At 44.3% G+C, this 27074-nt stretch overlaps 1 protein-coding gene across 1 annotated transcript in view; it reads right to left on the bottom strand.

Annotated features, from left to right (window-relative positions):
* CDK15 (cyclin dependent kinase 15) overlaps nucleotides 1-26023 on the bottom strand; it is a 448471-nt gene extending 422448 nt beyond the window's left edge. Inside the window, exon 1 of the mRNA XM_078680225.1 lies at nucleotides 25768-26023. Within this exon, the coding sequence (XP_078536351.1) occupies nucleotides 25768-25857 (90 nt within the window). The 5' untranslated portion in view covers nucleotides 25858-26023. The remainder of the gene's footprint in view (nucleotides 1-25767) is intronic.
* Nucleotides 26024-27074: the final 1051 nt, after the last annotated feature.

Raw genomic sequence — 27074 nt, 5'->3', positions numbered from 1 at the left:
CGCCTGCAGCCCCAACTCTAGAGTGGCAGATGTTCCCGGCCTCCGTGTTCTACCGTGACTAATCGAGTCCCTGGCTTCTCTCTGACGTAAATAGGCCTGCGTATTTGCTGACGTTGATGGGCCTGGAATTACACAAGCGGCGGTGGCACTATCTCTGAATGGATTGATATCACCTGGAAAATATAGAAACAATGATAATTTAGAAGCTGGTGAGTGTTGTGGCTATGCAGAATTTAACGCTCTGATCCTTCGGTGGGAAAAGTGTGTTACATCACCTACAAGGGGGTGCCACATTCGAGGACATACCTGCAACCTTTAGCCTTAGAAGATTAAAATAACATGCTCCTGCCCTCTGTGCTTTCTGTCTAACCCTCAAAATCTTAACCTCATCTGCACAAACTGACACAAAGCTGTAGGTGAAGTTATAAGAGGAGTAATACTATTCTTCTGTACAATGTTGATAGCCTCGGGTGATGTGAGAGAGGGCTGGTTATTGAACCATGAGTGAGCATTGCAGCTACTACATAGCTTGAAGCCTTACAGCTAAGACCTGAATCTATTGCATGAAGATGATTTGGGTCCTCAAATAAATACAGACTTAAACCTCATATATTGCGCCTATAGCAGTTGGGATTTCTGTGGTGCCCTGAATGAAAGAAATACCTTTGCTCTCTACCTGTTTCATCATCTCCTACTAAACATTTTAATCATTGCCTATATAAAGTGTCTCTAAGGCCTCAATCACAATTCATCCTCTAACTGAAAATAAAAGCAGCAGTAGAGTACTTGAAGAAATTGGCCTCACTGATCCACTCCAAGCTTCGGTCCTTTTACCAATACTAAATGGTCTGAATATTTACTGAGTGAAGTGTAGCAAAAGAGGTGAAGGGACAACTGTCAAGTTTCCCTTCCAGAAATGTTCTGTTAACTTTAACAGAAGATTTGAGTAGAAAATACTAAAGTTGGTCGGCAACCTGCTTTACACAAAGGGGGGCGTGGCTTGACTGCCGAGCGGAATGGCTGCCTGAACGCGCAGCTCCGCCGATCGAGAACATTAATCCGGCAATAATCCGTTCTTGAAGACGCTGGGGCTCGGATCTCGTGCCCCTTGAGCCAGCGGAGTATCCCCACACTGAACGGCGGCGGCTTTACTGCGGTGCGGCTTCGCCCCGGGGGCGTCCTGTCCCCCTTCCCTGTGAACGCTGCGAGGCCCGCTGTGGATTTGCAGGCCGGGACCTCGCGTTGAAGCTGCCCGACCGGAAGTGGCTGCCACCCCGGCCCCGCACGAGTGACCTGTGCCGCTGAGATCGTGGTCTGGTGGCTCTGACCGCGCCGTCTGCCTGACGGGCATATTGCAGCGGGGGCTGGCGGCGGAGGCTACCTACATCGCAGCTCCGGCCACAGTGACCGAGGAACGCAGGGCAATTGAGGCGGAAGGACGGAGAAGAGCGCGGCTGCGAACCTCGCTTCCACAACTGCACAGTGAGTTGGTCTCTGTTTGCGCTGCCTGGTCGTGGCTATCTCTGGTGACGGGGATAGTGCCCTGGGGCTAGGTCCACTCGCTGCTACATCTGGGCGGACGGAGCTGCCAGCCTCAACGATTGATCTTTTGGGCGCGAACCGCCATTTTTGTCCTGGTGCCTGTGACCGCATACATAGCGGAACGTGGGAGATAACTGAATCGGGACAGTGGTCGCACTTTGCCTCCTCATATCAGCGCACCATAGCCGGACTATCGTGGACTTGTGAGACTATGCACCGGGATTCCAGACTGAGGACACCGCTTGTCATACCATAGCGCGCTGCCTACATTGTGGACTATACCGTGCCGGTATCACGCCCGCTGCCAGACGCGGTGCCTTGACTGGCTTACGCGAGTGGAGGAGGGGTGGATTCGTACAACTGTCGGTGGGAGCGCCGAAACCAGCTGCCATCATGGGCAAACCAGACACGAGACAGCCCAAACTCGCGTTTGATAAGACGACCAAGAAACCACAGGGTCCAGATGTCCCGGAGCCGGAATCACAAGGAGACGCCCGGCCCGTATTGCCAGCGGATGACATCAAGGCCATGTTCCAAGATCTCAAATCAAGTCTGCAGGGCATAGATGGTAAGATGGACGCGTTGGCTGCTCGGATGGACGGCATGACAAGAAGAATGGACAAGCAAGAAGGAGTAGTTGGGGTGTTAGAAACGCGGGTGACGGAGACGGAGGAATGCCAGTCGGATCTAGACAAAAAGCTACGTGGTATGGACAAGGTGTTGGCCCTGATCCAAATGAAGAATGAGGATTTGGAAGCGAGGTCCAGAAGGAATAACGTGCGCATTACGGGAGTGGCAGAATCAACAGACATTGCAAATATGGAACGTTACATAGAACAAATGATGAAAGACCTCTTTGGAGAAGAACTGTCCCCCATGTTCCTGGTGGAGAGGGCGCATCGTACATTGGGACCGATTCCAAAACCGGGAGCCACACCTCGACCCATCCTGGCCCGGATCCTCAACTATAGAGATAGGGACTCGATATTGCGACTGGCACGAGGTATGGCGGAGATACAATACAAGGGCAACCGGATAGCAATGTACCCAGATTTCACGCTACAAGTACAATTAGCGAGGAGGGAATTTCTGCCTGCGAAAAAAGTGTTTCAGCAAATTGGCACGAAATACTCACTGATCTACCCGGCGAAACTGAGGGTTCAGGGCCCGGGAAAACCCACATTCTTCACAGATGCGAAAGCGGCGTTGAAATTTGATAAACAGCTTGCCAAGGAACAGAAGGGACAACAGGAGGTGGCAGAGCTGGGGGACGCTGCACAGCTAAGTGATGTTGAATAATGCACAGTGCCTTTATGTCTCCCGTTGATGGGGACTTTTCATGTAAGGGAGGGGGGCTTGATGGAGGGAAGCCGGCCAAGCGCACAGCGGATAGGTATTGAGACGCTGCCCGTTTGGGTGAGGGATGTGTTACTGTTTGCTGATTGATTGCGATCTCTGATATTCAAACACTGTTGCTCCGCTTGGTTTGAGGGGCGGGGGGCCCTGTAGCTCATAGTGTCCGGCCTGCGCTCGATCGCCTTGCCACAAGTGCAGGGTTAGATGGCACATACCCGCGTACCCCAGAGGATGACTCCCACATTATGTTTCGACCATCTACTATTGTTGTTACTTTGTCCTGTTGGGATGGTATGGGTGGGGATGATTGCACGACCTAATTGGGGGGTTGGAGCAGGTGGTAGGGGTGGGATGGGGATTGGTTATGTTTGGTTTGCATTGTTAACCTACGATAACGCTATGTTGATATTGTCACCGGAGGTCAATTACATTAGAGTCTATGGCACCGATGTGGCGTGCTTGTGGATGGACTGGAGGTGGTCGTCTTTCCGAATGACTGTGGAGTGGGGCCTGCTCGGCCTTGGGTGGACTGTGATGGGCGCACTATTGGTCAGATTGTACACGCAACTCTTGGTATTACTATGGCAGCTGCTGGTGACTTAAGGTCTAGTGCACCTACGACTACTGATACGTCCGGCGCTATGGCATCAATAACTTGCCTGTCATGGAATGTGAGAGGAATGAATGACAGAAGGAAAGCGAGATTGGTTCATGCCTATTTAGCTCGGAAAAATGTGGATATCTGCATGCTTCAAGAAACACATTTACAGATCACTGATGCTCCACAACTCAAACACACTAGATGGGGGGAGGTGGTGCATGCCCCCTACTCGAATTATGCCAGGGGGGTGGCGGTTCTGATCCGAAAGGGACTACACTGGGTGACACACCAAGTGCTGAAAGACGGGGACGGGAGGTACATGTTAATCCTAGGAGTGCTGTGTGGAATCCAGGTACTGCTTGTGAATGTCTATGGCCCCAATGATGACAATCCTGCCTTTTATGAGCAGCTATGGGACAAAATGCGTCCATTCACCAATGCAGCGATACTGTGGTCAGGTGACTTCAACGTAGTGCTGTCTAACGCAATGGATCGACAGGGCGCTGCCCGTGAGCACCACCCGAAGGCGGCTGAGGCCCTGGGAGGTATTATCTTGGAAGCATCCCTGGTAGACTCCTGGAGGCTATTACACCCTCACGCGCGAGCGGGCACTTGTATTACGGCCCACAGGGCCGCATGGTCGAGACTCGACTACTGGCTGCTGTCCAGGGAACTGCATGCTTCGGTTTTGAAGGCGGTGCACTTGCCGAGATCGTTGTCGGACCACGCTCCGGTGGAAGTAACCTTAGCTACCCCAGCACAATACGCACAACCGTTCAGCTGGCGGTTTCCCTCACAGGCCTTACTAGACCAGGTGTTCAAAGAAGAGCTGAGAGATAAACTCGAAGAGTTCTTTGCGCTCAATGAGGGGACTGTGGACTCACCCGGTACACTCTGGGAGGCCTGCAAAGTGGTGACGAGGGGGCATTGCATGGCGCTCAAAACTGGCGTACTGAGATCCATAAGAACTACACTAGCTGCGCTCGAAAAAGACTTGGCAGCTCTGGAGGTAGAGCTTATTAGCTCACCTACGGCTGCGACCCAGGCGGCCTTCAGGACAAAACTCACCCAATATCAAGAGGAGGCCGTGCGGGAGGTGAAATTCCTACACAAATACGCTCAGGCTAGGAGATATGGGGAGGGGGACCGCCCCGGGAGGACACTTGCCGCAATGCTCAGGAAACCTAGAGGTGCGGAATATATTCTGGAACTGACCACCGACACTGGCGTAACAGCACGGACGCCGGGAGATCTCCTGAAAACTATGGAAGTTTACTATGAGAGACTTTACACCTCCAGGGTGCAGCCAGCGGACGAGGTGGTCACGGACTACCTCGACACGGTGGCGCTGGCGTGGTTCAACAATGGAGCACGCGAATATATGGATTTGCCGATCACACAAGAAGACATCCGTGTAACCATAGCTGGCATGCCCTCGGGCAAGGCGCCTGGCCCTGTTGGCCTCACGGCATCTTTCTATAAAGAATATGCGGACATCCTAGTCCCTAGGTTACACAGGGTGTACATGGAAGCGATTGAGGCTGGCAGCCTCCCCCCGTCGCTTCGTGAGGCCATGATCATTACGCTCCTGAAGCCGGGCAAGGACCCCACAAGTCCAGATTCGTATAGGCCGCTGTCCCTCATAAACCTAGATGCCAAGATATATGCTAAATTGCTGGCGGAGAGACTGACACCTATGATACCGCAAATAGCGCTATCGGATCAATCGGGATTTGTGGCGGGTAGGTCCACATCACATAACCTGCGTACATTATTTGGACTGCTGCATTACCTAGATCCGAAGGCCCAGGCCGCAGCTGCTTTGTTGGATGCCACTAAGGCATTCGACTCCCTTGAATGGAAGTTTCTGCAAGCACTGTTCACTAGAATGGGGTTTAGCAAGCTCTTCATACAGAAAATTTGCGTTCTTTACAATTGCCCGACGGCAAGAGTGAAGATAAACGGACAAGTCTCGCAGCCTATAAAGATCACTAGAGGGACCAGGCAGGGCTGCCCATTATCACCGCTGCTCTTTGCCATCGCCACAGAGCCGCTGGTGGCGAGATTGAGACAACATCACACCCAGAGAAGCATAGGTTTTACCTCTAGAGGGTTATTGGTGTCCCTTTACGTGGATGACATAACGATCTTTATGCAAAACCCAGCGGATAATTTTGACCCCCTCATGAGGGAAATAGTGCGATACAGTGGCTTGACCGGCATAGACATTAACTGGTCTAAATCCACACTGTTGCCGCTCACGGACGGCACAGTACGCTGTCATACCGAATTCCCCATCGCATGGGTTGAAGGGGAAGTAAAATACCTCGGAATACACATAAGCCGCTCCATACAAGATCTGTGGCTCTTAAACTATGGCACCACGGTGGATTGGCTAGAGACCAAAGTGAAAAAGTGGATCACCCTGCCGCTGTCACTGACAGGGCGTATAGCAATAACCAAAATGGTCATACTGCCTAAATTCTTGTATCTGTTTGCGAACATACCACTACCGCTTACGCTTGCCTTCTTCAAGCGCATACGCTCCGCCCTGCTCGAACTAGTGTGGGCGGGCAGACAACCTAGAGTACAGTGGAAAGTATTGACGCTTCCCTTTCACCAGGGTGGTCTGGCAGCCCCGGACTTCGAGCTCTATGCTTACTGCGCCCAGGCCCAGTACCTGCACTTCTGGCAACACCCAATCCCATATCAGCCTCACGTGGCGATTGAACGGGATGTATCGGCGCCTACCCCATTGACTACGGCGCTATACCACAAATATAAACGGTCGCCAGACGATGTGAACACGGTGGAAACGGTGCGATGGGCCTGGCAGAACATCGCAAAGCGAGCGGATATTACTGAACTGTATGCCCCGTCCATGCCGCTGAGCGGAAATCCATTATTGGGTCCTCTGCGAGATACGGCGATCTCTGAAAGGGCGCGAAAGTGCGGCCTGTTGGTAGCCGGCGACCTGTACCCCGATGACACATTTGTGGAACTGGGGGAAATCTGCGACTCGGAGGTCCCCACGGCTTCCGAATTACTGCTCTACTACCAACTGCGAGCAGCGTGTAAGGCCAGATACCCGATGTTCCCTGCGGTTCCGCCGTCACTTTCGGCGCTAGAAGAAGTGCTGTCGAACAGCTCTCCGAAAAAACTGATCACCCGGATCTATAGAATTACGCAAGACACGGCACCGTGGGTACGGCCTCAATCGAAAGCTCTGTGGGAGGCGGAGGCGGGAATCAGCATAACTGACAAACAATGGACGTTCTGCTGCACTCAATTAGAAAATTTGTCGCCTAATTACAGACTGCGACTAATACATTTTAATTTTCTACATAGAACGTACCGCACACCTGCGCAACTCTTTAAAATAGGGCTACTGGCTGAGTCTCGGTGTTGGAGATGCGGTGCAGAAGATGCAGATTTCTTTCCCTCACGTGGAGCTGCGCGCCAATGCAGCACTGCTGGGTAGAGATCTTCTCAAAACTGGGACAAATAATAGGAGAAACGATGCTTCCTGACCCGTTGGTGGCCCTACTGGGATTTGTGGCCGGCGTCCCCAAAGCCTCACGGAAACTGGCTGCCCTGTTACTCCTCTTGGCAAAAAGGCAAATTGCGCTGCATTGGAAGCGTAAGACTGCCCCAAAGGCGGAAAATTGGATTCAGTCGGCACTATACTGTCGAGATCAACTGACCACATATGGAGAGCTGCTACCACTGAGATCTAGACCTGCTGACGTCTGGTTGCCCCTGACAACCTGGCTGTCGGGTAGAGTATCGGATGAATAGTGGATAGTATGGCACAGAGAGAGACTGGTGATGGGTGATTGGCAACGTATAGGACTTGGAGAGTTGAATGGCTGGACCAAGAGGGAATGGACTGGGCGAGGTGACGACTGCACACGGATGAACTTTGGGCATAAGCCTGCGAAGAAGAGACTTGATGACTGGCATTGACTGGTTTGCCTGCTGGGTTGCTACTCCTCCCCCCCCCACGCTTTCCCCTCCCCGCGCTCCCCCCCCTTCTTACACACTCCACCACATCCTCCTCTTCACACAGGACATACGCTGCTGCCAAATGATCATGGTCCGGTTGACGAAGTACTCTTAATGATGACAAATGGTGATTGACAGAACTGAATGCGTTATTGGTTTAGTTTTACAGGGTTCTTATACATTGATGCTACATGATCTGTACAACTGCGTGAGCTGTATGACCACACAGACTGGTCCAATTGGAATTATAGATGCTGCCTGCCTCCGGGTTGTTGGCTAAATAGCAGTGTACTGGCTTCAAACGCTGAATTTGTGCCTGAAACCGATACTGAAAACAAATTCCGCTGCTTCCTAATTGGGTCATTTAAGCCTCTACCTCATAGACCCCATTGCCGTTCTGTGCTTCTGCACTGACTCAGTGCACCGCCCTGAGACTATAAACAGTCAAATGTCTACTATCAAGCACTGAAGCAAATCCTCCAAACTACCCCTTTTTGCAGACGTACTTAAACAGACACAGAACATGCCTATGAAAAATACTACATCCCTGGCAGAAGGCTAACGTCAGATCAGCCCAACCTCCACACAAGGGGAGACTATGGATCGCATATTACAAGAAATCTCTGCTGTCCGTCGGCGGTTAGAAGGAATGGACACAAACATATCCTTCTTAGCGGTAGAAGCTAAATCAATTTGAGTAGACATTGCAGGGTTCCATACAAAAACAGAAGGGCTTGATCACAGGTTGATGGCTGTGGAAGAACTTCTAGAATCAATACAAAGCAGAGATCAAGAGCTACTGTTCCTCCACAGTAAATTGGTTGACTTGAAAGATCGCAGCAGGAGGGATAATATTCACTTTTTCGGTTTCTGGAAAAAATTGAAGGACCAAACGCCAGAGCATTCCTTTGAAATATCCTTCCAAACTTAGTTGGCATAACTTTTGATCCTCCACTGGAAATACAACTTGCCCACTGCACAAAGAATCTGCAATGCATCCAGAATCACTCATTGCCTGCCTTTTAAGGCACGAACAGATAGGGCAACTACTAACATCAGCACAAACCCACAGTCCATTCACATATGATGGCAGGAAATTCGCATGGCAGCAGACTTCTCCAGGGAAAATAAAGATCGCCGCAAGGCATTTCCCTCAATGAGACCACAATTACGACAAATGGACATCAAGTATGGTCTCTTCGAACCTGCCCGCTTCCGCATCACCAAAGATGGAATCTCCAAAGATTTTTATGACCCTGAGGATCTCCGCCTCTTCATAGACCTCTTGAAGCCGCAGGATATGGACACACAGCATTCTACTCCGGAACCAACACAACCTAGCCCTACCATGCAGGCATCAGGAAACACAAGACAGAACATCAGTAACCCAAGACATCACAGTAGAGAGGTCTACTCGAACTCATGAGGCCAAGGCTTCAGCCCTTCAAACTCTGTCTGCCTTTACTCAGAAGCAACATAGAGACAAATCACGTTCCCCTCTATAATCAGCTTTGGATGGAGAATGAGACTGAGAAGGTCTTACCATAGTCTTGGTTATAGTTATAATTACATATGATACCTTCTAGGCCAGTGGCAGAGCTTGATGAACTCAAGACAGCAAGAAGAATGAAAAGGCCTAGCCACCGGACAGCTGAATATTACCCATGCTGATTTGTTCTCACTATGTTAATTGTATTAACTTTAATAAATATTCTGATTATTTGGTTTATTTCAGCATTAATATATGCTATAGATAGCTCTCATACTACTGAAATTCAAGGTTTTATTATTGTTGTTGCAGATTTATGTGAAATGATTACATTTATTGATGACAATATAATCTCACATGATTTTGATTGTATTATATACAAATATGCAATTTTTGAAATCCATAGGATGAATAATATGGCACAAGGTTACACCGGGACACTCCCTTACTGCCAATACTATACACATTTCAATCTGTACAGTGTAACTGCCCTCCTGTTTTGTATTTATTAGGTGTCGCCCCGCTCTCTTGATGGAGCCCCTTCTCATGATGGCGCTCCAGCGTGCTGGGACCCGCGGTTAAAAGTTCAGAATCCCCTGTGCCTCATTCCCTAATCACCCTTCCTCATATTCTTTTTTCTTTTATTCTTATCAGCTATCATTATCCCCACCCCTCCCCCTTCCATTCTCCCTTTAACAAATTATATTACATCGCATTTTCTAATCTGTGACACGAGTTTAGCCTCATACATTTTTCATCACTTTCTCCAATTATCTTACTGTATTATATTACTTGTGTTGTGGACCAGGGTTTCACCTCCCATTATCCCCCTCACTCTATTCTTCTCCCTCCTATTCCTCCCTCACAGAACTAGTAAGACCTCATAATCCTCTTTGACATATCTTGACACATTTTGGTAATACTTATAGCAATCACCTATTACTGACCGTTCTTTTCTGTTTCCCAGACGTGGTCACCACCAGCACTCTTCGTGTAATAACATGGAACGTTCATGGATTAACACATTACATCAAAAGGAAAAAATACTCTCTTATGTACAATCAAAACAGGTTGATATAGCACTTCTTCAGGAAGCCCACCTTAATGCTACTGAATCTGATAAATTGAGTAGAGAATGGGTGGGAAAGCTGATTCATAGCAGTGTACAAGGGAGAGATGCTTCAGACGAGAAACCCCCTCACAAATGCGGAGTACCGATCCTTATTCATAAATCTCTACCGGTCACAGTGTTAAAACTTGGATAGACCCAGATGGACGATACGTCTTTACCAAATTACGAATTGGGGAAACCTATATCTTCATTGATTCAGTCTATGATCTGACTGGAGCAAAAAAGTAGCTTTTTCTTCAGTTGAATTACCTTTTAAAAGAGATAGGGTCTTCACAATTCCTTATTGGCGGTGACTGGAACCTAGTAAGAGACCCAGTTCTGGACAAAACAGGCCCTTTAGATAGGAGCAATGCGGCAGACAGAGCTTTGATGGATGATATATTGGTAGATAATGGTTTGGTAGACCACTGGCGTCTTTCTCATCCGGCAGACGTAGAATATACTTTTATTTCTCCTACTCATGGCACACTATCTCGCCTTGATTACTTTTTGGTCTCTCAGAATGTGGCACAGTGGATTCAGGAATCCCATATACTAGAAGCAGCACTTTCTGATCATTCTCCAGTCCTCCTTTATCTGAAAATAGGACTAACCAGACCGGGGTGTAAGCCCTGGTGCATGAGGATTCAATAATATAGAACCCCCAAGGATAAAGCCCAATTGTAAACTCACCTTGAGGGTTACATTTCCACTAATCAAGGATCCATAAGATCAGACAGAACCCTCTGGGCGGTAGCAAAAGCTACCATACGTGGTCAGCTTATGAGGGATGCAGCACAAGCTAATAAACAAACTGCTGCCCGACAGTAAGAATTGGATCAAGATATAGGGGCCCATTATGATGTCGGGTGGATTGCCTCTGCCAGGCTGGCGGTAGCCACCGCCGGCCTGGCGGAGGCAATCTGCCCGACATCCATTGCCCAATTCCCCCCCCGCCATATTAGGATGGCGTGGGGGGCCGCGGCGGTGAAAAACACCGCCCACCTGTTTTCCGCCCTGGTCGCCTTGCGGCCGGGGCGGAAATTGTTTAATATGATGGCGGTGTCTGTTAGACACCGCCAGCCATATTACAATGGGCATATTGGCAAGCCTTTGAAAGGCAGGCGGTCTTTGGTTTGGGGCCCCCTGCGGGCCCCCCTGGTGATAGCCGAGGTGTTTGGTGCAAATGGGGGGTACCTCTGGTACCCCCCGCATTTGCATACACCAAGCAGCAGGCACCGCGGGGTGCCTGCCGCTTCGTGTATGCAAATGCGTGCATTTGCTTTTCAGATTGTGGCGGGCGGTGCAGTGAGCACCGCCCGCCACAATGTTAAAATGAGGATTGCGCCCGCCACTGTGGCGGGCGCATCCTAATGCACATTTCGGGACCCCCGCCCTTGAGGTGGGCGGTCCCGTTTCCCGATAGGGTGGCGGGCGGGCTCCTAATAGCCCCCTTAGTGTCCTATACCAAGTTATACACAGCTAAACCTATTCTTCAGCACTGCAATTCATTGGAACAAGCTTGTATGGCCCTGAATAATCTTTTTACTTATAAGGCAGAATATGCCCTACAAAGGATGAAAGGGAGACATTATGAACAGGGGTAAAAGGCAGGGATCTACTGGCAGCACAACTACGATAAATAGAAGCAGCCATGGCTATACCAGCTATAAAATCATCTGGAGGAGCCATACTAACTAGACTTCAAGACATTGTTAACAAATTTGCCCTGTTCTACAAATCTCTTTATACTACTGAGATACAAACTGATGATGATAAGCTAGATGCCTTCTTTACAAGGGCAAACCTACCCTGACTTTCGAACAAAGACAGAGAACGTCTAGGGGTGAAATCAGCGAAGAAGAGATCTTGCAAGCAATAGCCAATTAACCCTATCATCAGGCCCCGGGCATAGATGGCTTCCCTGAAGAATTTTACTGATGGGCAGGAACGGAGATAGTTGATTCTCGTCATGCTGCGTATCAGGAAGCAGAGCATAAGACTCCTTTGGGTCCCTTATCTAATAAAGCTGTAATCGCTATCCTGCCCAAACCTGGGAGAGACTCCCTACTTTGTGGTAGTTACCGTCCCATATGGTTATTAAATTGTGATATCAAAATTATGGCTAGTGTCCTAGCTTCCCTTCTACGCAAAGTCTACCCTTCCTTGATTCATCCTTCACAAGTAGAGTAGGCTGAGACCTTCCTCTAGGAACCACCTTAGCACTCTAGCAAACACGTTGTGGTCTGCCAATTGCCTCCAAAATGACGCACTTGCCCATTCACTTGACGCAGAGAAAGCATTTGACCGTATTGAATGGGAATATCTTTTTAAAGTATTAGAAAGGCTTCGATTGGGTGACCAGTTTATAACCAAAGTACGTCTGCTATACGATCACCCTACTGCACAGGTAAATTGCAGGGGGCTTTGTGTCAGAACCATTCCAGATTCATAGAGGAACTCGTCAGGGGTGTCCCCTTTCCCCACTCCTTTTTCTTTTAGTTCTGGAGCTTTTAGCAGCCACAATACGTCAAGCTACCAATGTTGCGGGCATACGCCATCCAACAAGAGAATTTTTTCTCCATTTATACGCAGATGACATTCTACTTACACTTACAGACCTACCACTTTCTCTACCATCCATACTTGAAATTATAGATTACGTTTCCTCCTTTTTGGGTTACAAAATCAATTGGGATAAAAGTGAAGCACTACCCATTTCAGAAGGGACCACAAAAGCGGCCATACATGGATTTCCCTTTCACTGGCAAACCTCAAGCCTCAAATATTTAGGCATACTGGTGAACAAAGGGTTAAAAGTGATGATTGTAGATAACTTAAACTCCCTGATTATTCAGATGCAAGGTGACTTTGAAAAATGGAAGGCACTAGGGCTTTCAATGTAACCACACTGCGCTCAATAGATTCTGAGATAAATTTCTGCGTATGGAATTCAGCTAAGCCTTGTTTAGCAGCATTGAAACTAAAGGCCCATCGCTCTTGCAGAGGAAGGAGCCTTCCTTCAGTAGAGAATTAGGCCCTTGCACTACAATTATCCCAAGTGGCTTACATGATATCAAAAACCCCTGATGTGCCACAATGGGTGCATATAGAAAAGCATCTTTTATCAACAGAAACAGGCCATTCCGCTTTTTATGGGACAGGGATTAGTCATAAGGACCCCACCAATCCGATTTTATCAGCTATGCGTAGGTCCTGGCAACGAGCACATTGGCTTGAACCCTCGAATTCATGGAAATGCCCGTTTATGGGATAACACAAACATACGCATTAACTGACAAACAGTAGCCTGGCCCCTGTGGAAAGCAGTAGGCATTCATACCTTGCACCAGATTAATGATGGTGATCTTAAATCATTTGCACATCTACAAGAGGAATTTGATCTACCTAACCAACAATCCGGAAAATATATTCAACTTCGTCAATGCTTAAGGAGGGGTTTAGGACCACAACCTTGGTCGTTACAGACTTCACCAGTAGTATCATACTTACATACATGGGGAAAACAAAAAGGGGTCACATCCGGTTTATATGAAGTTCTCACATACCATCTCTTTTCGCAACCCCTACTACAAGATTTGCGCACCAAATGGCAAACCAGATTATCAGTCTCATATAAGATGAGGAATGGAGGGAGATCTTTGATGATTTGAATAAGGGCACCCATGAGTCAAGATTGAAATTCTGTTTATTCAAAATCCTTCATGACTGTCACAAGTCACCAACAAAACTACATAGAGCAGGACTACATCCCCATGCTAACTGCTGGAGATGCGCTAATACTTGTTGTGATATAACCCATATTATTTGTGAATGTCCACTGATACAATCTTTCTGGGCTCATGTGGGTAAGATCTTATGTACTGCTATGCCTTGGCGCCTCACACTCACTTCTGCCACCATTCTCCTACATGATCTGAGTCAATCACAAACGCTCTCAAAACCTCAACATCGACTCCTACACACAGCTTTAGCAACAGCCAGAATATGTATATTACAACAGCGAACATCACCGAGTCCACCATCCAAGGCGGTATGGTAAAATATCCATGATTCATATGGGCTTCTTATGAACGAGTCATATACAATCCCCAGGATCAGAATGATTTGTTTCTCCATGTATGCTTACCCTTCCTAGATTCGGGAAACGATAATAATTAAATTCTTACAGTAAATAACCCTAATTAATTAGTGATAATATAGAACACCAATGGATGTTTTTCGCAATTAATATAATAGTAATTAGCCCTCGTTTTACAGCTTATCTTGCATACTTGCACTTGTATAAGCGTACATATATCTTCCACCTTCACTTTCTCCTTTCTTACACATGTTCATGTTAGTAATGTTGTGCACCACCTATTCTATATTCTCTATTTACATCATTATTTATGTCTCCAGTCATACATTTCGATAATCCCTTCTTTCCTACTATACACCTTTTTTTATAAACAGATTTTATTGGCATTTGGTTCTTAAAACATTCATTTGAGCAGTTCTCAGAACAGTCATCTGTTCACTTGTTTACATTGCATTGCATTGCTCTTCCTCTTTTCCGTTTTGATGTTGTTGCAGAGTAAACTGCTCAACATGTTCAACTGGTTCCGACTCCCAATCCCCCCTCCCTCGTCACTCCTGAGCAAGTCGCTTAATTTCCAATTTGTATGCGTCAGCGGTGTGTGTGTTCCTTCTTTATCTATCTGTGCTATCTGTGTCTGGGGTCCATGCGTGGTAAGGGGGGGGCGGCAGTCTCCTCAGTTCTCGTCTTACCTTAGGCCCTCTATGTCCCTATCTCGTTGTCCCTCCCTGTGGTGGTGAATTTGCGGGTCGTCCATTGTGTCATCTACATCTGGTGTTTGTAAATCATCCACTAGGCTCCCCCAGGCTCTCACTGTTTCCAGGTTCTCTATACCTCTGTTTGCTGCCCGCAGCAAGATTCTATTTTCTGCGTCTGCCCATCTCTCTAGTTCCCTTCTCCAGCTCTCAAATCATGGGCATCTCACGGACTTCCAGTTCTTCGTGATTTCCCTTTTCGCTAGTACAAATGCTAAGTCTTGAAACCTCCCTGTGAACTTTGTCTTGGCCGTGTGCGGAAACCAGTGTAGTATGCAGCGACTTGGAGTGTGCGGGACTTCCTTATATATTATGTTCTCGACTGTCATTAGTACCGCCTCCCAGAATCCCCTCAGGCCCGCGCAGTCCCACAACATGTGCAGGATATGTGCCTCTCTGTGCCCACATCTTGGGCAAGCCGCTTTTGCCGTTTGGAAGTAGCGCCTGATTCTGGCTGGCGTGAGGTACGCCCTGTGAAGCAAGTAATAGTTTATGAGCTTGAACTTAGCATTTCTAGAGACCTTCAAGGTGTGCTCTACATTGGCATCCCAGTGTTTTTCTATGAGCGGTGCTCCTAAGTCCTCTTCCTTTTGTACTCTCCGTCGTTCCATGGGTTTCTGAACGTCCCGTCTGATGGCTCCATATATGCAGGAGACCATTTTTATCCTACCTGCAGAAAGGAACACATATCTGCAACTGTCCAAAGCTCTAGGTTCTGTCGCTCCCGTAGTCCAATGCTTCCGGAATGCCGCCGTAATGGCTCTATTTAGTAGGAAATGTCCCTGCGGAAGGTCAAACACCTCTTGGAGGTCCTCGAATGGGAGCATTTGGGAATCCCTAAAGTGGTCCTCAACCACTTGTAGCCCCTCTTCCTTCTAGTCAACCAGTCCAGCCCAATTACCCCCATGTGGTAGCTGTCAGAGCTTTTCGATGGGTATGTCTGGGGAGTAGGGGACCCTGCAACCTGTCTGTTGTAACCATCTTGCCCAACACAGCGTGATTATTGTCTCCTCATCCGTCTTCCTGCGTGGTTCTGGGTTCAGCCTTAATAGTATTTTTGTTAAGACTGGGGGGGTTCTAGGGCAAATGGTGATTGTATCCTGTCTGGGTTTCTGCTGTCCGCTAGCCATCTCACAGACCACTGCAGCTGTGCTGCCAGGTAGTATGCCTCAAGGTCGGGGACTGACAGCCCTCCAGCTCGCCTGGGGCCCGTCCCCCATAGGAATGCTAAAATCTGTGAGTTTAGGTCATGGAATGTCGCACAAGGTAGCCACACCGGAAGTGTTCCGAATATCTATAGCAGGCGCGGTCCTACTGTACACCTTTTATAGAGCTATCCTCCCCTTATCAATCTCAATTTCTGCTCATACCCTTCCCCCTATGGTTCCGCAACACTATAACAACGGGGATACAATACTCCGTACTACTCTATAGCTTACATAGAATCCTGATAATATTTCTTCAGAAAAGACTCATCATATTTTCCTTTTCCCAAGCGCTTTAATCCTTCTTCCCTCTCCCTTAAGATGGTAACTATATCTTGTAGATTGGTAAGTATTCACCCAGAACCACCAGTTGCTATAACCGATCTATGAGCAGTATTAAAAGTATACACAGATTCCAACCCATTGTATAATAATGTTACGTATAAGTCACCTTACTGCCTTACATTTACATTTACAATGGTGTTTTCAATGTTTTAATACGGTTTATTAGAAATATCTTTTTATTAGATATATATTATTTGGTCAAAAGCTACTGCTCTTAGTTTCTCATACCTTAGGCAAGTACTGATTGTGCTAATACTGTTTTATCCTCCAGTTTTCTTGGACTTTCTTGTTCTACCCCACTACCTCCCTTCCCTCATCCCTTCCGATATGGGCTCGTTAACTATATGTCTATTTATAAGTTATATATAACCTTTAAGGGATTTTAAGTCATATTTGCTTCTTGTTAATTGATTTATGTATTCATTGTAAAATGAGACTGAAGTCATTGTTTCTTTATGATGAAATTTTATGCAAAAAAGTTTAATAAAGAATTAAAAAACCAAAAAAAAAGAGCAACATGACTGAATGTCCTGCAAAGTTGTGCAATTTTTTCACACAGCAATGTCTTCTTTGGCATACCATATGTGAAAGGTGAGAAGGGAGTTCCGTGAATGCCTACTGATTTATTGGCCTTTCAGCTGTGACTGTGAACTAATGTTGGTACCATCTTTTACATTGGCTCCTCATAGACAATACCATGATGTCCCCCAGGGGTCGATCACATCCCCAATATTATTCAACATCTACCTAACTCCCTTATCAAACCTGATTAAATCATTTATCCTCACATGCTACAATTATGCAGATGACACCCAAATCATTTAAAAAATGGATGGCCTGGAAGACCTCTACAATTTAAAACTTGATGGCTTTCTCCAGGCCATAAACATATGGATGATGAATAACCTTCACATGCGACATGGAAATACTTCCGACATAGGATTAGAAAACAAACACAACATCCATCAAGCCACACACCCTATATGGCATAGCTTGCTGCCAGCGGCGGCTCGCACAGGTAACGCTATGGGGCGGTGAGGCGGGGCTGGGTGTGAAGTAGTGGAGTGTGACATATGAAGGAAAAGTGGAGACTAAGGAAATAAATAAATAAAAGCACTTTGAGCTCGCAGCATTGCAAACTCGGCGATACTGCGAGCGCACAGTAAGTGCTTTTATTTATTTATTTCCTTACTCTCCACTTTCCCGTCATATGTCACACTCCACTACCCCCACCCATCCCCTACCCGCCACGCCTCACCACTCCACAGCATTACCTGTGCAAGCCACCACTGCTTGCTGCCCATTGTCGCTAAGCGCTTCAGTGCCCCACATAGGGTAGTAAGGACTGTACAAAAGGCTACAGTACAATATTTATCATTTGAGCATTACAAAGATTCGATTTGATCCTATTAAAATCTTTGTTTTTAGAAAAGGACAATCTTCAAAATCTGCTGTCTCACTCATAAGCCATTATCGGGCAATGGCCCTAGTCATCTACACTAGAAACTTAACCATTATTGTCCAGCTAGGAATTTGCGCTCTAGGGACAAAGTCTTGCTTACAGTCCCTCGTGTTCACTTGACAAGATGCTGCTGCAGGTCTTATTCTAACTTGACCCCATGCTATTGGAATGCCGTGCCCTATCATATTCGCACTTGTCCTGACTATTAATTTCAGGAAATTGCTTAAAACAGTCTCACTTAAATTTCTCAGCATTTTGTTTTACCTGTGCTTTTCGATAGGTGATTTGTGCGCTACAGTAAGTTATATTCACATAACATGAACATTAGCTGCTAATACAGTTTGAAATACTTTTCATTTACAGGTGTTTATATTTTGTTGGGCATTACAAAAGAATTGACATCCTGCAGTCTTTCTTTATGCACTGTCTGTACAACAGAGAGATTGTCATATAGTTAACTTCACACAAATATCTCACTATGCAGTAAGGGGACAAAAAGTTAACAACATCTCCATGTTAAAAGAATAAGCATACATTTGACAGAAGAAGTAGGCTGACATTTGACCTCTGCCTCTGAAAGCACAGCAAACGTGATAAAAACAAAATGTAAATGCATTTTTATTGCTCATTTACCTTCAGCTCCACAGCTGCACCTCTACTTCCAGCGCCTCTGTTTTCCCCAACAGATTGTATGCATTCAAATAGTAATGCAGTTGGCTTAAACTAAGTTTTCGATAAATACTGTGCCAGTTGCCTGGGTCATTTCAGTGGGCCAAGGATTATTGTAGGCTGGCCAGACCCTTATATCTCCCCTGCCCCCAAGATTAATGTAGGCTGACCAGGCCCTCATATCTCCCCTCCCCGCCTAGATTAATGTAGGCTGGCCAGACCCTCATATCTCCCCTCTCGAGGGATCACTGACATAATATCGAATACAAAAATATAGAATTACCAAAATATCGATGACAAAATATAGAATGCAAAAATATCGAACTCCTATCTACAAACAGGTAAGTACAAAAATATCAAATCATAAATATTGTTAAAAATGAAAGTTAGTCAAAATATCGATTTTTTTTAATGTCTTAAAAGTAATTTAAAATTAATAAAATAATAAATATAAATAACTAAAACATACTTAAAAATACTTAAATAACCTTAAAATTAGTAAATAATTAATTTAAGTTAAAAAAAATAAACATGCAATTTTTTTAATACATATATATATATATATTAACGTAATATTAATTAAAAATATACAATATTTTTACTGTAGGATAGCGGGAGGGTAAAATGTACTATTACCACTCCAGTGAGTGCAACAGTAGGGAAAGCGTTGGATAGCCTAGGGGTAAAAATTACTATTCCCACTCCAGTGAGTGCAACAGTAGGGAAAGCGTTGGATACCGGGAGGGTAAAAATTACTATTCACAATTAAATTACTTCCCACCCTATTCCCCTATAAACCCACGACACGCTACAGAAAATAAATTAATACAATTAACATAATTATCAATTAATCAATTAATAAAAATGAATGACCAATTAAAAATTAATTAACAATAAATGCAAAATGAATACCAATAAATAAATAAAAATATTTAAATAAATACAATTCAATTTCCCACCCTATTCCCCTATAAACCCACAACCCACTACAGAACTAAAATGCAAAATTATATTAAAAATAATAATTAGTAATTTCTAAAAATGTATATTTAATTTAATATAATTAAATTACTTCCCACCATATTCCCCTATAAACTCACAACCCGCTACAGAATTAAATTATGCAAAAATTAAATAACATAAAATTAATTACTTAAAATAAATTACAAAAATAATATACACTTTTCACACATATACTAACATACAAAACACTTTAAAAAATTGGATATTATTTAAAATTCGATATATTTTAATACCTATATTATATACTTCGATATTTTGACTTTCTATATTTTGAAAATCGATATTATATTACTTACCTTCAATTCGATATTTTTCACCACTATATTGTGTCCATTTGATATTTTGTCCATTCTATATTTTTACTTCGATATTATGGCTATTCTATATTTTGAATTCGATATTATGTCTAGTTACCCTCTCCTGTCCCTGTGGCCGTGGGCCTGTGCACGTAACCATGGAGACACTTCTATTCAGTTTAGAGAAAACAGGGGACCCCTACAATTAATAAGTTTGCTACTCGTAGGGCATACTAGTCATTAGAAAAAGGAGAGGAATTGTAGCAAACACTTTATAGTTCTAGTGCCATTTCCTATAGGGTAAATCTCTATACTAAAGCAGTAAATGTGACAAAATGATAGAAAAGCTATAAATAAACAATGTTTATAAAAATGATATTCATTTATTTATATTTTTATCTCTTGCTTTCTTTTTTTCATATATATTTTTTCATAGTTTTTTTATACTCAATTCATAAAAAACATATATATCATTCTAAATCAATTTGACATATATTGGACAACATTGAAAAACAACAAAACTATAAACAAAAAACCTCAAATGACTAGATGTTCAAAAGATTATTGAAGTTGGCAATGCGGTGGTTTGGAACACTACGCGCGTTTCAGCCATTGCCTTCATCAGGAGACCGTCATTTGCAACAAAATAATACAGACACTAGAAAAAGTACAAAAATTTGCATCAGAAACACATACAATTTATACTGCTATACAAAATTATATTGTACCCTTAGGCACGGTCACTTATATAGATAACATAGCAATGGATGCAGTTTTTTTCTTCATTGTCAGGCAGCTAAATATTTATCTAGTCTATGGTTAATGGATGGTAATTATCAAAAATCTGTACTTTAAAGGACATAGTTTCATGTTCGTTGCGTACCTTTTAATCTAAAAACAGAATTTCATCTATATAGAATGCACATAGCTATATATCTAAATATACATGGACATCTTCAAAAGCAGATACATATCATTATCAAACAAGACTAAATATCAGAGACACTGATTACTTCCTACATTAGTTGTTTTTGGTCAGAAAGTGACAAGAAAGAAGTCAAAGAAAAAGAACTAGGTGAAAAAAAGAAGGTTAGACTCAGGAGTGAAAAAGAAATAGATGTATTTTATAGAGTATAATTAGAAAAATGTAAGGAAAAGGGTCAGCAACCACAAAAAGAACCAGAATGGAGAAAATAATAATAAACAATTAATAGATAAAATGTCAACTAATTAGGTTGAACCTAAATATATATTTTTACTTACTAAAAAGTCGTATCGGACAAAGCGTCTTTGTTGATAATAACATATTTATAGAAAAACGCTTGATTGACAGGTTCCTATTATTTTAGCACAGGTTTCTTTGTTTATGGCCACAACCTATGCAGTATCTAAATGTTAAAAAGACAACAAAATTATGTCTATTGAAAAAGGTTGATTATTTGGCAGTTAGGTTGGTTAGAAAACAGAAATGCAAAACAAGAGTTGAATTTTAACTTACTCGAGTATCATTTAAATTTTCTTTACTTGTTGAGTGTTGAATAAAAACGGATTTTCACATAAGGTTCCACATAAAATAATTAATTATACCTAGGAAAACAAATCCAATAGTGGCTATATTAGTTGCCTCGTGGTAATAGTTTCGAAGGCTGTATATGAAAAAACGAATATTATTATTTTCCAATTTTGTTTAGGCATCCAAAGAGAAAGGCTTTTTATTCTTGTTTTCTCTCTCTATTCTCTTTCGATGATTGTGGCAAAAAGGACAAACACAGTACCAAAACTGATGTGAGTACTTTAGATTGTAGGTAGTCTTTTTATGTAGGAGTATAGATTCCTGTATCGAATAACATATGGAGAAAAATTCACTTTAGTTATATCGATTATCGGTATATAAGCGAAGGTGTTTTAAAAAAAGGGAAAGGCAAAAATGTTTATTGTTCCCCTATCATAATTACCTGGGAGAAAACTACGATGGGCGTATTATCCACATGAAACCCGTTGGATTCGGTATTGTTTGTGGCTTTGTTAGACCATACAATGGGTCTCTGAAACGAGACAAGCATAGAAGAGAGATGCTTTTAAAAATAAAAGATATATAGAGACAGGGTCTCTCTATGTTCGTTCATAATTGGCAGCCTAATGCGTGAACCTTACCTCGATATCGATGTAGTATAACTTGTGTCTGGGGTTCTAGAAGGAAGGAAGCCACCGTTCGTGTTCGGATACGACGTGAAAAGAAAGCTCCAACCTTCGTCTATATTTATATGCCTCGGGATGATTGAATTAAGGCTAAACTGGGAACCGGTGTGTTGTTCCTGGAGTCAAAAAACCGGTTGCGCTATACATTACGTAGACAAAGGCCGACTATCTTCATGGATAATACATGGATATAGAGATAGGACTAATCTTGAGATTTATCATGTTCGGGCGAAAGTTTCAAACTCAAAAACATCTTATTATTATTATGCCTATTATATACACTAAAATTGCGTATCAAATATGAAAAAGGATTTTAAAGATTATCACACAACATAATTGTTGACCAGATCTTAATTTCGCGGAGCCTCAAGATAAAAAACGGACTACTGAGAGATGACGCCATATTGAATATGAACGAACGGTTTAAACACAATGTACTGGACAGATCTACCATGTACCGAACAACGGGGACAAGCAGCAATTGGTGCTCATAAGATTAGATACAACCAGACTAACCTGATCCTATATGATTGCTTGTTCCCATGGAATTTCAGAATACAACCCATTTGTAAGGGTGTCCAAAATAAAAATCCAATACACTTCTCTTTTTTTCCTTATTTTTTCTGGACAGAGGCCTTCTCTTGTCTTTATATTTTCAAAATAAACCAACTTATGTCTTCTGGAGAATGTCCATTCTCTAAAAAATGAGATACTAAAGGTGCACTCATCTTTTTTGTTCTTACTGCTGATTTGTGTTCTGTTATTCTTGTGCCTATTGCTCGTGATGTTTCACCTACATATCCCTTATTACAGGGGCAGGTCAAAAGATAGACAACGTTCTTTGTTTTATTGTTTCTCAATGTTGTCCAATATATGTCAAATTGATTCAGAATGATATATATGTTTTTTATGAATTGAGTATAAAAAAAACTATGAAGAAATATATATGAAAAAAAGAAAAAAGAAATCAAGAGATAAAAATATAAATAAATGAATATCATTTTTATAAAAATTGGTTATTTATTGATTTTCTATCATTTTGTCACATTTACTGCTTTAGTATAGAGATTTACCCTGTAGGAAATGGCACTAGAACTATAAAGTGTTTGCTACACTTCCTCTCCTTTTTCTAATGACACTTCTATACAGGTCTGTGCAGGACTGTCCGCATGGGCAATCGGAGGTTGGTATTTGTGATATTGAGCGGAATGCATGGGTGCCTGCATATCACCCTGTTTCCCCTGGGTCACAACACTGAGTATTCACCTGAGGTACAATCCTCCAATCACATCACTATGCGCACCTCTATTGCATAGGGGATTATTAGGAATGTGTGAAATGGTGCCTGTGTTTCTGTTCATCTCTCTGCATGGGTTTCTATATACTGGTTGGATTGTATGCATCCATTAGTCTCTCTTGATGGGTGCATGTAGATGTGTTGGTCTGTTGGTGTATATTTGTTTTGTAATTTTGCATATATGCCAAAATGTCATACGCTCTACACAAAATGCTAACTTATTTTCATTGCTGATGGTTATTTACAATGTTTTTTGCTGTAAATCACTAATACTCGAAGCGCTGTATTGAATACGTATTTCTAACACACAGCGGCACTTCTATCAACATCACAACACTGAAAGGCTGTTTTAGTTCGTCTGTATTGGAGTCAGAGATCTATAGGTTACAAATCAACACAATTTCAGAAGAAGGCGCGTCTCATTATTATCAGCACCCTCGCTGGTATTTTTCAGAGGGGCAGGCATTTAGAACAAAGTGTTTTGCAGTTAAAAAGCCTACAGTTAGCAAATTCACCTGCCAGGTGACTGAAAAACACAGTCGCAAGGCGGTAAGAGTCCTTTGCAAGTCAGAATTTCGTTTAGCAAAGCAAATACATCTGTGTTGTATTTAGAGTCCCGATTAAAATATTTGTTAATAGCCAGCTGTGGTTTAAAACAAACAAAGCAAAGAATTATTGCTTTCTGTACACCGCGCATCTATGAGATAGAGGATTTCGTGTGTGATGATTAAATGTACCTTTGATGTGTAAAGAGTCTGTCATGCATTGCAACGCAAGCACTTCATTGGAGTCAACAGAATGGGGTGAAAGAATACTACTCTGGGCGGAACCAAAGCCCCCTCTATGCTTATTTAAAGAATAGGTAACAGTGTGTCTCGCAGACAGCTGTGCTGTCCAACAATTCCCAAAACAATTCCCAAAACATGGCAAACTGTGAAAGGAGCCTTGGAGATCTGCTGTCCTCGCAGGTCTCCAGGCCTATATTTGAAGCCTTCACAAAAAGAATCCTGTCTCATGCATATTAATGAGGCAGGAGGGTTTGCAAATCCTTGCAAATTATGGTTTTGCCTTGCAACAGACTTGTGCATCAATCGAAGTGCAAAACGTAGGTTGGGTCAAAGAGCAGTCAGTGTGCAAACACTCAGATGTTTTTTTTTTGTGGTTTTTTTTTGTGTGGAGTCTTATATAGCGCGAACTAGACCCGAACCGAATCAGGTATCAGAGCGCTTTACATAGCACAAGTTACGTTTTTTTTGTTGTTTTTTTTTACATGCTTTGCAACGCGACTTAGTGCATTGGGCCCATCATCCCCTCATCATCCTCCCAAGCAAGGTAGATATGCAGCCTGGCGGGCAGTGCCACCTCCTGTTGTATATCATCCTCTAGGCCTGTCAGTCTGATAGAGTAAATAAGCATTAGAATTCATCGCCCAAGTACCACAGGCCTTTCCATGCTCTACGTATGTGTATATTTACATGTATATAGAATCTACGCAGATGTGCAGGGTCTACAATGATACTTGCTGTGATTGTTGAGTGTGGGGAGGGGCCTTGGCCTCTCTGCAGGTTGCCTTAGAGGTTAAAGTCATGCTCTTTTTCTATGTAGTTGTAAATAACAATATTTGCCCCAAACCAGGCCACAAGGGGTTAAATGCGTGCAAGGGGATACAGTCAAGTCCAGTTGTTCTTGTAAGTACTGGCAGAGTTGGTGTTCATTTAAGGAGGTTGCAGAGTGTTATCCCTGATGTGTTTTCTCCCATTAGCTGGGCTGTACTAAGGTAACAGCGTGACATGTGAACTGTAGTAATAAATGGGTGAATGCACTGTTATTGAGCTAGGCTCGTTTGGACTGGCGTTGCAGGCCCACACAAGCACGCACACTTGCACTGGCGCATACATATAAACATACAAGAGCACACAGACTCCTCGCTGATCTAATGTGGCTATCACAATTGAACAACATGGCAACAGTTTAAACCTTGAAAGTTGAAGATTTTGAAAACAAAATCAGAGGAATGTATTTCCCCCCATTGACTTATATTGAAGCATAGGCAATTGTAGACACAGCTCAAATAAAACTATTTCTGGCTTTAAAAATCTGGAGTCTCCCTCTTGGAGCGGGTCTGTTGGCATGTACGTGAGCTGCACAGAAATGACGATTACTTTGGAGACATTTATGGAACAGACAGAACACAACAACACATTCCCGCCATCATTTATTTATATCAATATTTCCAAATGAACGAGCACAGAAGACGGGGGCAACGTATTGATGAGTCTGAAATACCCAAGCATCAGCGTGACGTGGCTGTACCTCTTCTGGCTTACACTGCAGGCTCCAGTCCGAGCTCCTGCGCTCCGGGGGGGCGCGGCGGCACCCCGGAAGGCACCAGACGACCCCCATGTCCCACACCTGCTTCCAAAGCACCTCTCTCCAGTTCCAAAGCGCCTCTGTGGGTCCAACGCGTCTTTCTGTCTCCAAACTTAGCGCCTTACTTCCCAAAGCCACCCTAGTCTAGCGTCGAAGCACCTCTGCCTCTAAGGCGCTAGCCACAAAGGGTTCTCTGCAGTTCCAAGGAGCCTCTGTGGGTCCAACGCGTCTTTCTGTCTCCAAACTTAGCGCCTCACTTCCCAAAGCCACCCTAGTCTTGCGTCAAAGCACCTCTGCCTCTAAGGCGCTAACTCACTAACGGTTCTCTCCAGTTCCAAGGCGCCTCTGTGGGTCTTTCTGTCTCCAAACTTAGCGCCTCACTTCCCCAAAGCCACCCGTCTAGCGTCAAAGCACCTCTGCCTCTAAGACGCTACCTCACCAAGGGTTCTCTGCAGTTCCAAAGCGCCTCTGCAGCCTCTCGGGTTGGCACATATCTCCCTCCGTGTGGGTTTCTTCCTTCCCCCCAATGGTCATGAGCACTGGTGCGATCGGAGCGGGTCACATGAGGGCTTCGAGCCCAGTCCCATGACTGAACAATAAGCCACAATCTCAGCGCTGCAGACGCCGGCCCGGGGGACCAACCAAGGCGAGTGTTTATTACCAAAACGAATTGAAGACGCGCGGGCCGAATCGGAAACCAACATCTGCCCCGGCAAAAATGTTCCCACTTCAAACCGGCCCCGCACTGTTGGAGGCTGAGACGGGATCGGAGTCGTCGGGCATTGCTTAAATCGCGGCAGCCCCCACTGTCCGGAAAGCCGCCCCCAGGGTCTCGGCTAGCCTACGGCCTTCCGGGGGACGCTAGAGGGGCAGAATGGGCACTCACTCCGGCCCGAATTAGATGTCTCGTTTAAAATGAGATAAGGAAGGACCCCAGATATGCTTTTTGTTATGATCGACGTCTCGTCAGGGGTAGTAAGTGCCATTTAAATAAATACAAATACATTTCTCTGTGATATTACGCGATGCTGAGTTCGCCTTACATGGGATACTAACTTGCGTTCCTCTTGCATTCGGATGAAGGGCACCTCTACTTAATTATGTTCATTCACAGGTGTTTGCAAGGGTGTCTCTTCCTGAGATGAGAACTATCCTTCGCATCATCGCTGCCAGCAGGAACCACGTCATCAGGACGAGTTTGGACCAGTCCTGGTTTAAATCGTATACGCGCCACACCTGCTGGGACTTGT

The sequence above is a fragment of the Lissotriton helveticus genome, chromosome 3_1 (assembly GCF_964261635.1).
Source record: "Lissotriton helveticus chromosome 3_1, aLisHel1.1, whole genome shotgun sequence".
NCBI lineage: Eukaryota > Metazoa > Chordata > Amphibia > Caudata > Salamandridae > Lissotriton > Lissotriton helveticus.
The sequence above is the reverse complement of the archived record's forward strand: the minus strand, read 5'-3'. Positions and strand labels throughout refer to the sequence as shown.